This window comes from Ammospiza nelsoni, chromosome 1, assembly GCF_027579445.1.
Source record: "Ammospiza nelsoni isolate bAmmNel1 chromosome 1, bAmmNel1.pri, whole genome shotgun sequence".
In the NCBI taxonomy this organism is placed as follows: domain Eukaryota; kingdom Metazoa; phylum Chordata; class Aves; order Passeriformes; family Passerellidae; genus Ammospiza; species Ammospiza nelsoni.
In genome coordinates, this window is record NC_080633.1 from 114,476,415 (window position 1) to 114,489,354 (window position 12,940).

At 36.0% G+C, this 12,940-nt stretch overlaps 1 protein-coding gene across 2 annotated transcripts in view; it reads right to left on the bottom strand.

Annotated features, from left to right (window-relative positions):
* ATP6V1H (ATPase H+ transporting V1 subunit H) overlaps positions 1-12,940 on the bottom strand; it is a 47,725-nt gene that overhangs the window by 17,904 nt on the left and 16,881 nt on the right. For both annotated transcript variants that reach the window (XM_059486024.1, XM_059486032.1), the window contains exons 6-11: positions 10,334-10,438; positions 9,240-9,284; positions 6,975-7,072; positions 5,345-5,537; positions 2,160-2,338; positions 1,225-1,350 (exon numbers count right to left, since the gene is read on the bottom strand). In XM_059486024.1, coding sequence (XP_059342007.1) covers positions 1,225-1,350; positions 2,160-2,338; positions 5,345-5,537; positions 6,975-7,072; positions 9,240-9,284; positions 10,334-10,438 — 746 coding nt within the window. The remainder of the gene's footprint in view (positions 1-1,224; positions 1,351-2,159; positions 2,339-5,344; positions 5,538-6,974; positions 7,073-9,239; positions 9,285-10,333; positions 10,439-12,940) is intronic.

Here is a 12,940-nt window from a genome sequence, read left to right on the forward strand (position 1 = left end):
TGATGTTGAACAAAATATAAGCCCAACATCAAGGCAGGCAATAATGCAGAAGGTAATAAAACAATTATGTTTAACAGTAGCATGAAAGTATTAGATTTAGAAAAATAATAAGCAGGCAGATAAGGAAAAATAAAATTATATGGCTCAAAGCAAATAAGGATTGTTTGTCAAATGCCTTACAAGGCAAAAAATGAAGTTCTGAGGTGCAAGAATCTCCCCATTATGTTGTGGCGGAGGGTGTTTTTTGAGGATTGGTTTGTTTGGCTTGGTGTTGAGTTTTTGGCGGATTTTTTTAAAGTTGGAGGTGTGTTAGGAACTACTGAAGATTAATGTCTTTGCAGCAGCAGAAGTGCAAGAAAGTCCCAGAATCAGGAGAAATAAATACAGCAAAACATGGTAATCACTACAGGAAATACTAAGCCTCAACATCAACTTCATGCCAGAGTTGTCAGCATCCAAAAATTTTAAGTCTATAATCCTACATATTTAACAATATGCACTCGGGGAAGAATTTATCAGAATTTTTCTAAGGTATCAGGCCAGCTGAAACGCACATAACGCTCAGGATCACCTTGCTCTTGCCATGTCTTCTAACATCTCACATGCTCCATTTGACCTCCTGATATCTGTTAGATCTGGCACTTATTAGCAAGCCCTGAACTGGAAGACCACCATGTGCTATCAGTTAATGACAACAGCCAGGCATCATTTCAGGACATAGTTTCATATGCCAGACAGCCAGTCCTCGACTGCAAATAAATATGGGTTCAGGTTCACTTCATATAACAATCTATGTACTGCAAACACAGTCCCAACACAAAATAGACACATTGCAACATAATGCACTGAGTCAAATTTCTCATGGAACAGTACCACAACTTTCAACTCCCAAATATCCAAGACAAAAGTTCATTACTCAGATCAACATCACACACAACACAAATCTAAGATTAAGATCCAGTAAAAACATTTTTAATCAAATCAAACCTACATCCAAGTTAAACTAAAGATATTCCCTCTATCATAAATACACTTTCACCAGTAAAAGCAAATAAACAGTTCTGGTTTTGAACACAGCAAACTATACATTGTAAAATAAGCAGGATGTTATGACTTGCTTTCATTCTTGACTTTGTGTTAAAATGTAAAACCTTTATTAGAGTCTGGTTCATTTAAACACAGAAAATATTAAAGGATCACATTATTCAAGACTTGAAAACTTACTTGAGCAGTTCATAATTCTTCTCGTTTAGTCTTACAGCATTCTCCCGCCAAAACTTCTCAGATTTGTGCACAGGACTCCACTCCAGTCTTCCTGATTTGAGCTCAGAGCTGTATTCATCAAAGGAGCTGCAACACAAAACCTAAATGAGATATTGGCCAAGCTTCTACAAACTCTTTGAACCATATGCCCAAGCCTGTCCCTAACAAAGCTGGAGCTCTAATTGCTATGACACATTTGGAAGTCAGTGCTCTGCAGAACATGAGAATTGCTCCCTGTCTCACCATTTGGTAAGCAAGAAAATGCATGAGAGGCAAGAAGAAAAATTTGTTTTCAAACACAACCTTCTATCCGCCCCACAATACCATTCCCAAGAAATAAATTTGAAAAAAAAAAAATTAAAATGCAGCCAGGCAAATGCAACATTTGGAATTTAATTCTCTGTTTTGCTGGGTTTTTATGTTTTAACTTCCCCAATAAAGGATTTCAGTCTACCTTCCATCCACTTAAACCTTTGACACTACCTACAATATGCACTTGTATCTACTACCTACAATGTGCACTTCAATTTAGGCACAAGACCAAGAACTAGGTAAACACTAGCAAAAACTTTAGTTAATCTGGACAGTAGAAATTATTCTAATCAGGCAGACTTCAGTTTTGACTGGAAATCCTTTAAGATCACTTTCAAGTTCTTTAACAATTTCTCAGTTACAAAGATCACATTTATAAGTGAAGACTTATTTTCTATTTATTTTCTATTCAACCTCTAAATACTGACATACAATAGGAAACTAACAACCAGCACATCTCTGTATGCTCTTACTAAATAGCACTTACATATCATAATTCTGTAGATATTTTAGCCTTAAAAAGAAAAAGGTTCTACCAACATTCACATAACTGCATTTTTTAAAGTGCACACCGCAAAGCATACCTAAGGTCCTGCACGCTCTCACCAAGCTTGTCCAGTAGAAATTTGATATCTTCACTGATGTCTTCATCATCATATTTCTGCTGATCCAAATTCTCTAGCTGCTTTAAAACCTTGCACTGAATCATGGCAAGAGCATATTCCTGGCGAGTTTCTCTCTCAGTAGACTTCTCTAACAAATTCTACAGAAGTAAAGATGTATTCATTTTGTTTAAGAACAGACTACTTTGAAACAAAGCAGTATTTTAAAGAAATACTCTTACTGGAACTTTTTTCATTACTAAATGACAAAACTGACCACTTCCTGAAAGAATCTCTTTCTTCAATAATAGAAAGTACAAATTCACCTGTTTTGAATATTTTCCACATGAAACTGAGGTGACTACAAATACTATTCAAAGAAAAAGGGCAGGCTTATATCTAAAATACCAGAACTTCCACCATAAACAGCCACTTTTATCTTGGATTACCATTTTAGCTTTCTGTGCAGCAATAGCATAAGGCAGAGAGCCTTTAAAAAAATAACCTGAAGTCTTCTTTCCAAATCAAAGTTACCATCTGGATTAGATCAGCTCTTTTCAAGTTTGGGAATATTCCAACTAGACATTTTTATTTAAAGAGAAGCTTGTTGGTAAGATTGGAAGTACAAGAACAGAATGCAGTAGTCAAGTTCCAATATCATTTAGTCATTACATTTCTACTCATTTTTATCAGCTTTCAATTCTATTTTTCAATTGGAGTTGGCCACCTGCACTTTTTGATAAAGCTAAAAACATGAATTTCATATAAAAGACAAAGTCCTTAATAAACAGAACAGGTGTTCATATAAATAATATTTAACATCTGCCAGAAATAAGCAGTGAAACTATATAGAAGGAATTTGACTGCATCAATCTTGTGACAGAACTATTACACTTAAGGTTCTTTTATATCAGACATCCTATTAGTTACTTAAGCAAATCAATTTTAAAACTTGAAAACTAAATCTAAGTCATATTGCTGCTTTTAATGGCCATATATAATTAGCTTTAATGTGCAAAAAAAAAAGGCACCCCAGTTTCTACTTCAGTAAGTGAAATAAAAGATAATTCACAGAAAGTAATGCTAATTAGAGTTAAAACTGCTAATGAGAGCAAATGAAAAAATAATGAACCTTAAATAAGACAATTCAACAGGTTCAAGGAGCAGGTGGGAAAAGGTTCCAAAGAACTCCTAGTTAAGATGATTGCAAGCAGATGTGGAAACTATTCCAAATATTATTACCTATCTCATACCATAGTGAGATGCTCAAGCTTTTCACAGTGAATTTGAAAGGATATGTTAACAAAGTAAAAACACAAATATATTACTATATAGAATGGATCAGTAAACCATTCAGTAATAAAATCCAAAATCTTAAGGAATAAGACTGGGTCTAGGAAGGAAACAGATGTAAAAGGGGATAAAAGTATGAAAAATGAGGGGATAAAATAAAAGGCAGAGAAAACAGTACATTCAAAGAGAGAGGAGTGCCCAATACTTGTTGCTTTATATAAAAAAATGTAACATTTGCAGTTATATCCTTCAGGCACTTAACTTGATAAAAAAGTGAAATATGTCAACTAAGGAGAAGTAATAGAGAGGACATCCAAGCTGCCAAGACTCATGGAGCACTTTCCATAATGCATAGACAGATTAGGGAATCATCAAGCCTAGTCTTTTACTCAATTCCCCCCCCAGAAACTGTGGCATCTCATACAGGACAAGGACTACTTTTCCTCTGCTACCTATATTAATTTTGTTTCAGAACTCACAGCTCTGATGTCTAATTTCTAATCTATTATGTTCCTGGCTGCCAGTTAACAACTCATCTTCACGCCAACACAAGTCCTTAATGTTGGAGAAAGGAAACAGCTAAGTTACACCCCCCAAGCCTGTAACAGAAACAACTTATTCTTTCTTAGCCTTAATTTAAACAAAACTTTAGCTTCATTTTTGTCTCCTCTTGCAAAACACAGAAGATCTAAGAACTAGCAACTTTTCTTCTATTTTTATGACCTCAGAATAGGAAGAAACTGGATATTAACTGCTGAGCTTCTCAGCTTCTTTTTCTCTTTTAAATTTTTTTCCAATTTGTCTTGCTATATGTCCCTACTTAATCCTAACATTAAGATCTTTAAGAACACTACAAAATCTAGAGATTAAGAAGAGTAAGAATATAGTAAGAATATATAGTAAGAATAGCTCCTACTGAAGATTTCATACCACTGTTCTCCTTCAACAAGACAAACAGCAAATTTTTATGCTCTGCTTTATCCAGAAATATTTCAATGGCAGATGTTTCCAGATAGAGAGACAGAGTAAGCACCTTCACACAGCTTATCATTGCTAATCAGCAAATCAGTAATCAACAATTTCCCTCTCCCCATTCTAATGTGCTTGCAACACTTACTATTGGAACATCCAGGAAAACAAACAGCTTCCAAGACCTGCATTTCCTACTCAGGAATACCAAGTGCTGCTTGAAAACAGCATTACAAAGTTGTTACAGCTTTCCTGTATTACTCACAAGACACTGGCAAGCATGCACATAAAACTAGTAGCATCCATGAACCTAAAATGGTACTCTCATAGTAAAAACATCAAGCCTAGGAACTCAATTTTTCCTAATTATCTCATATAGGACCAGGAATTTTCAGGTAATGAAGACACAGTAATTCAACTAATCACTCTTACATGGGTATTCTCATCTGCCTTTACAGAGCCACCAAGAAAAGGTTTTTGGACTAGTAAATAAAAATAAGTTCTCAGTTGGACAAACATATGCATTCAAAATAATACTTTATTAATTAAAACTTCATAAGGGAAAATTTATCAGCTATTAGTAACTCCAGGGTTTTACAGTAGTACCAGTAGAAAAAAACCTTGAATTAAGTAAGAGAAATCACTAGTGCCCATGTTAACATTGGTTGTTTTAGTCAATCTTATTTAGAGAAGACATTGAATAGCAGATACCTATTACTAGTAATAGCCTGTATATTACCTGTAGCAAATGCTCAAGGTAACAAAAAGTAAAAGAGAAAAAAAACCCAAAAAAACCAGAGAGTTAAACTTTCAATCTGCTTACTGATATGGTCCAGCAGAAATAACTGTTCATCAGCCACATTTGAGACCTAGGACTCTGTGAGGGAAGCACAGCAGGTACTCACCCGAAATGCAGCGAGGATGATCCTGGTTACTTTCTCTTTGACAGATTCCTGAAGAATATCCGACAGCACAGGGACAATATTGTACCGACGAAGATATTCACACATTTGAGGGCTAAATGCCAGCAGCCACACACAGAAAATCATCTGATACTGCAGCTGAAAACCGCATTTGTTGCTCAAGACACCCATGATGCTAAAAAATTGACATAGTACACATTTAATTTTTAAATAATGACTACATAGGTTGCATTGCTCCAATCTGACATGTTCAAAGAAATGGTAACACAAACTTATTGGAAAGAGCTGCTGAGGATGAGCATACAACACACACTTCACAGTAACCTGCATCACTATTTATCATTGTATAAGCAGCTTGTTCAGAAAGCCATCTTTTAAAGAGATGCTTTTTATGCATTAGCCTTAAAACCATAAAGCAGCTTTTTACATTTGAACTGATGTGGTACTGTATCCATCTTCTGGTTAACCAAGACAGTTTTTCTACCGGTATGTTTAAAGCATTATTTGTCATTCTGGAAGAAACAGAGAAATCTCAGCCATTCCTTCGCTTAAGAAGAAATAAATAGAACAAAATCTACACAAATTGAACCTCATTCCTTAATTGTACTTGTCCACAGGAGTGTCTGCAATGAGCTAAAGTATTCATTATTTAACAGCAAGTTCTCAGAAAATGGCTCATAGATACAAATATACAAACTACTGCTAGAAAAATAATAGCACCCCAAGATCTTCAAGAAGACATCATGCAGATGGTTTGCTCAGCTGAAGTTTTGAAAATTTAATAAGCAATTTACAGGTCAATTTTGAAATAGATAACTCAATTTAAAATTTTAAAAAATAATCTACATTCAAAATCATTCTTATCAAGTTTAAGACCAGTTCAAACATGGTGAAACACAGGTTTATTGTAATGCTTTAATACTTGATTAAAAAGCTTCCTTGGTTTCAGCAGTGTCACCTTGACACACAGGAACATCACCTGAAATTTTACTTCAGTAAGAATTTTGACTTTTCTCCATTTCAGTGTAAAGGGATATTTTTCATTAAAGTGGAAATTATGTACCAACCATCCCCACTAGAGGCATAGATGGCAGAAAAATTATTTATAAGCAAGCATTTTTTAAATAAGATTAGTGCTGAAATCCTAGCCTAATGCAAAGCTATTTATTAGGAGAATTGGATAAAAGAGTGACCTACTTGAAGCCATATGTGGAAAAAAATTAGTCTTAGCTCCAGAAAATGTTTCTCCTTTCACTAATATTTTCAGACAGAACCATTCCAAACTCAAAGACTCGGATGATTAGCAGAAACTCATTTTGTTAGTCCCTGTTCTACTAAAAAATAAACAGAAGATCTCCAGCTGAAGACAAATGGTTATATTCCTGTTCAGATACATACTTAAGCAGTTCTTCTTGAACAGGCAAGTTGCATCAATGCCTCAACAGTGCAAGTTTCATTTGTCTATTTGATTCTGTTAATGTTTGAAAAAAAATCTCTTTTGTAGGCAAACAGAGCAGCTGTCTATTACAAGAGAGTTCCATTCCAATAAAGGTCACTGGGGAATGCACTACTAAATGCATGTATATCCATATAAATGGAAATAGGTGCTCACCAATTCACTCCATCTGCTTCTACCCATGCAAAGCGGTATTCATTGACCCTGAGCATCAGCTGCAGACATCCAGCAACACACTGTACATACTGGGAACTCTGGGTGAAAAGAACAACACTTCTTACCAGAAGAGTCAGGTAGTAAGAGCTGAAGTACAGTTTCCCTAATTATGCTTTACTGGCATAAAAGAAGAGAGTTCTGAATATTAAAGAAGTGTTATGCAAGCAATACCACTTTACATTATCAGAATATTTGAACATGCCTTCCTTCAGTATCTATGAATGAAAGCTGTCTTCTGTTTGAATAAAGTTACCAGAGCATGTTTTTCTTTCTTCTTACTCAAGTGTCAGCATTACCTTCACTGATTCTAATCATACATTAATCACGTATGCTGCTGATAAAATCTTGTTTGCTTTTTTCCTCCCTATAAGCCTTTTCCTTGAAATTCTCATAGTAGCTCACCCACATAATACAAACTCAAACCTTTCAAACATTTAATGAAATAAAGAAGTTAGGCAATCCCATATGAAAAGAAAGGAGGCAATAAACAGAATTGAAAATAAAGAGTAACTCATTCTGTGTCTCTCATGAGAGATTTAAGTCCTTTATGTAAAAGCTAAGTCTGTGCATCTAGGCTCAAATCATCTAGATCAATTTCCCTGTGAAAGTATTCATTTTCACACTCCATGCAAATAAAAGAGCTACAAACACACAGACCGATCTCCCACTCCAAATAATGCATTAATTTATCTGGATCACCAACCCATTGAACTTGGAGTTTTCTTTTTAAAGAGTCTGTCATAAAAGCATTGTCTTCCACCACCATTATAATTGAAATTTCATAATAAGATTCCAGTTCTCATTTCCTGTATAAAATGCTACAACTGCATCTCTAATTTACTCTGAAATTAGCCAGGACCTGCTTGAAAATCCTGCATAAGCTAGATCTGAATCCAAACACTAACGAAGTTAAGACAATACTTACCCACTTTAATTATCTAAAACATATTTGCACTCTGCTGCTCTGGGTCCCTGCCATGGCACGGTACATCCATGCAGCGCCACAGTGCAATGAATACTGATTTCTGAGCACATCAGAAGAGCTCATGGCTTCACAGTAAGTGCTGCTGTGTGCTGCAGAACTATATATTCTTTTATGGCTGTGTGACAAAAGGCTGTCAGTCTAACGACACCTAACGCTATGGAACACAGATCTGCGCATGAAATACTGAAATACTCCAACTTATATGCTCAGGCCATTGTTTTATGCCCTACCCAAAGTCATGAACAACAGTCTAGCATATTTTCTACTTTAAACCCCAGGTGGGCCTAAAGTAGGAAAAAACCTCCTTTAAACCTCCTCCTGTAGAGGAGGTTTCTCCTCTACAGGAAGCTAACACTTAAAAGCCATGACTACACTTTGAAGAACAACAAATCCCAAGTTAAATCTTCTGAGAAACTGTGACCACTTTCAGGTTGCAAAACGAACAAAAGACCAAACTGAACTGTACTCCACGTTCAAGAGCTATGATCAACTGCCTCATCATGCCACAACACCACAGAAAATCCAGTCAGGGTGATCATTTGCATTTGTTATACTGCCTCAGTTCATTTCCAAGCCCAGCAGCTTTTACAGCTACAGGAAATACAGTATTTAAAAAAATGTTGATGCTAAAAGGACAATCTGCTTTCCTCTGAATTCAAGCTACTCAGATATGAAAAGTTTACAGCTTTGAAAGCACTCCTGCAATTTCATGCCACAGTGGTTTATGGGCAGTATCAGCTTTAATATCTGATGTGCCCTTTTCTGAGTTCTGCACAGCACAACAGCCAAAAGCTTCTCAGTTTCAGGTTTCTTCAACAAGTCCAACAGCTCAGTGGTAAACAGACAGTACTGAATCACAGAATCATTTGGGCTGGAAAAGACCTCTAAGATTACCAAGTCAGGGACTTAAAACTGTTTGAATATTAAATTAATTTTATATAATTTTTTCAAGTTTTAACAAAGAGAATCCTAGACACATCAACAGCTTTAACAAGACAAACTAACTTGTAAAATATACACTTCCACTGCCAATATTCTATGTGAAATGAAGTGCTTAAAAATACTTTTGTTTCTTGGCGCCATCACCTGGCACTCTGCTGTACAGTTCTGATTCCAAGTACTTCTTATCACTGGCACCAGAAGAGATCTACATGTTAATCCGAGGAGTGAACATCACCTGCCCAAAATAGCAGATTGACAGATTTCAAAGATATACTCACATCACTTGTGGAGACTGCTCCTGAATCCCCTGTACCACGTAGTTTCTAGGAAAAAAAAAAAGTTTAAAATCAGAATTGTTCTTCACCCTTAAGGAACAGCTGTTACCAAGTTTCCTTCAGTTCTCCAATCTTTCTAGTCATTAAAAAAAAAAAAAAAAAATTAGAATATCTATTCAATATTTTTCCTGCTTAATATATTGTACTGATTTCCCACACACACTTCATGTCTGGGAGAACAAGCTTGGAACTGATCTGGTACATCAACATTTTTAATAATTTAAGTGTGGATTTATTCAAGACATTTATTTATCTTAGAATTTGAAAACTGCACTCTTGCACCTTTCTGAAGGAAACTCCAACTTAAAGATTCTCATTCCAGAGGGGAAAAAAAATTCTTCTTTAATAAGCCCAGTTTAGAAAACTATGAAAAATATACCATTAATAAACCCACTGAATGTTTCTCGGCTCTCCAGAATCCACTTCTACTACAGCACTAAGAGGAATGAATGACAAATCACTGTTTTGAAGGAAAAATGTCCAGAAATTAATGCAAAGGAGAATGATTCATCTTTTAAGGACAAGCCAGAAGTTCATGGTTCAAACAGAGCCAATACTATAAAAACACTGTCCGAGTAACTTGGAATTTATGCAGTTAGAAGACACAGGACTAAAAGTAAAGGCTTTGTACTACAGTAAACTGGAAAAAGGTTTTGGTATTCAATTTCTGCTGCCATGTTACTTTTCTTCCCAGCAAAAAACTCTGATAACCAAAATAGTAGAGGCAAGACAACTAACTCTCATCTCATATTTTCTCAGTGTCCAGAAGAAAAAAGATAGTGGGAACCAACAGAAAAGGCAAAAATATTTATTATTAATTTACAGTTCAAGGACTGGAGTAAAACACTTAAAATACTAAGCTAAAAAGTAAGTGCTTGAATAAAGAATATTTACCTTTAAAATGACAAAGTAAAATATCATTTAAAAAAAAAAAAAACAAAACCAAAAATATACCTCTTGTTTGCACATTTATACATTCATATTCTTTAGAAAGTTTCCAAAGTTACTATGAAGTTTAAACAAAAGTAGCTTTTTACCTGTGAACTAAGCTGAGTTTTAATCCAGTTGAAATAGTAATTCAAGTCACTGCCTTCCATAAGCTCCCTCCCCCAAGCAGCCAGTTTGGCAATAATTCTTGCTGCCTGAAAAAGAATGCAATAAACCGATTTTTCAAACACAGCAATTTCAGAATTCAGTGAGAAGTTCTCTAAACTTTGGAAACCAGTTTTAGATAAAAGTTAGTCCCTTACAGAAATCTACCTGTTTTCTATGTAGGGGACAGTTTGTGCCTGTTATCAGTTACCTATAGCTGTTGAAGTTAAGAAGGCACCAGTGAAGAACTCAGAAGGAGATGGAGGGAAGCTGTCGATGGGCTACTGCTGTAGGACACTACTAGAGTCAGAAATCAATCAAAAGCAAGACACTTGGTGGCCTAACACATGCAGGCTTGATTTAAGCAATGTGGCATATGCCAGTACAAATGGTAGCATGGTATTGAAGTGTTTTTGTACTTAAACTGAAGGAAGTCATCTTCAAGAAGGGAGAAGTTTCAAGCCCAGAAAAAGAAGAGCGGAAAAGTAAAATGTAGAGTACAATTTAAGAATGAAGTTGGGGAGTAAAAATGTGGTCAGGTTAAGAATTTTCATTATGCCTATGGCTTTAAGAGTACTTAAACAAGAGTATATTTCTACATCGGACTTTCCAAATCATATTTGAAGTCAATCTACACAGCAGCCTGCAGTTAATTTGCAAAAGCAGTTGAGCCAGCTAACATATAAAGAGACAGTGCAACCAAGAAATTACTGAAGCAGGGCTTCATTTGCATGCACACAGTTCCATGATGCAGTGAGGACACTATTCCCAGCCACCTGCCACCTTACTGCATTCACATGTGCAGCAGCACCACCACCACTGATTGTAGAGGGATTACAAGTAAGAGTCTGGAACAATAATTGCTACATTAAAATGTGTTAGATTCCCTTCTTAATGCAAGTAAGTCACCCTAAAAAATCCCTCCAGCTTTAAAACACAAGATATTAGCTCTCTAGTCAACAATTCTTCTGAGTTAAAACTGCTATCTGGCTCCTGAATGAGACCATTTATGCTTAGCAGAATTTGAGCCTACACAGAGGATGAGTATTTTTATCTGTCTCATCAGATGTAATGATGCAGCATCAAAAAATATTCCAGAGTGCATAGTAAGGAGAAAAATAAACCAAACAAAAATCACACAATCCTAAAATTTGTGTTTAAAAACATTCATGTGCTTTAAAAAAACATGCACTGTACTAAAAGGTAAAATAGGCAGGAAACTTAAATAGTGTCCACTTTAAGTGGATTCTCTTCACATAAGATTCTCTGTGTCTTGTCAAATTATTTTTATATTTTTGCAGTACCTAAAGAAAACAATATCTGAATAACACAAATCTGAGCAGAGAAATGCTGACCATCAAAATTTCTACACCATATGTTTAAAAAACACTATTCCAGGGAGACTAAATAGTTTGCACTGCAAGGGTCTAAAAATTATGCTTTACCTGCCTATTTGGGCAGTCAGCATTGTCTGAATGCTCAAACTGCAGTTTTGCAGGATGGGTCTTCAGTAGCACTACCACCAAAAAACTCACAAAACAAACTGCATTGGCCAATAAAGAACCCCAGCCACCTCCTCCCTCAGCAACATCAAGAAAATTGATTCCCATCCATGCAGTCAACCTGATTAAATAAATAAATCAAGCCTGACATTTTTCTTGAGAACAAGCCAGCTCACTGTTCAAGTTGCTGTACAGCCCCAAACACAGTTGCACTGGCCACACACCAGGGCAAACAGCATGGCTTGCTCAGTGTCCTGGAATCCTTGCACCAGTTCTGCCCCAACAGCCTAAATGGAGACCAGGTGGTGGGTTTCTAGTTTGAGTCTCTGATTTGACTCTACCATATCATTCCAGCACAAACATATGCAGTGTAGAAAAATTCATAGCTGTGCAGTTTTCTCTTCCTCAAGCCATAATATAAGTTTCACTGTTGGAAACTATGGTGTCCACTAGGAATTTAGAGTAACACAAATGTAGTTTTGGCCCACAAGAAAAAAAATGTGCTGAGATGAAATATTCAGTTCTCACCACTGACAACAGAAGAATATTAATATTCCAGAAAAGCTACTCCATATACAGGAGCAGCAAACAGTAGTAGTAGTCAAAGCACAGCAGAAACAATACACTGCACATGGCTGTGGGTTTGGTTGGGATGGACCTAATTCTCTTCATAGCAGTCCATATGATGCTGTGGTCTAGACTGGTGTCCAAAACAGTGCTGGGAATGTGTCAGTGTTTTAGCTGCTGCTGAGCAGCACTGGAACAACATCAAGCACTTCTCTGTTTCTCACTCTACACTTCCAGTGAGTCAGCTGATAAACTGAGCATATGACAAAATAAGGTTCATCGAGGTAAAGATATTTCCTTAGCACAAAATGAGAATTTAAATTCTAACATTTTACAGCATTGAATGGCAGTTGTGATAAAAGATTTTCAGGTATGTTTTACTGTACTTATTGTTCTGAAGTCCCTGCTCTTCTGAATTTTTAAAACCTGCCCAGAAATAAACCAATGCCAATCTCCCAGAAATAAACCAGTGCCAGTTAACAA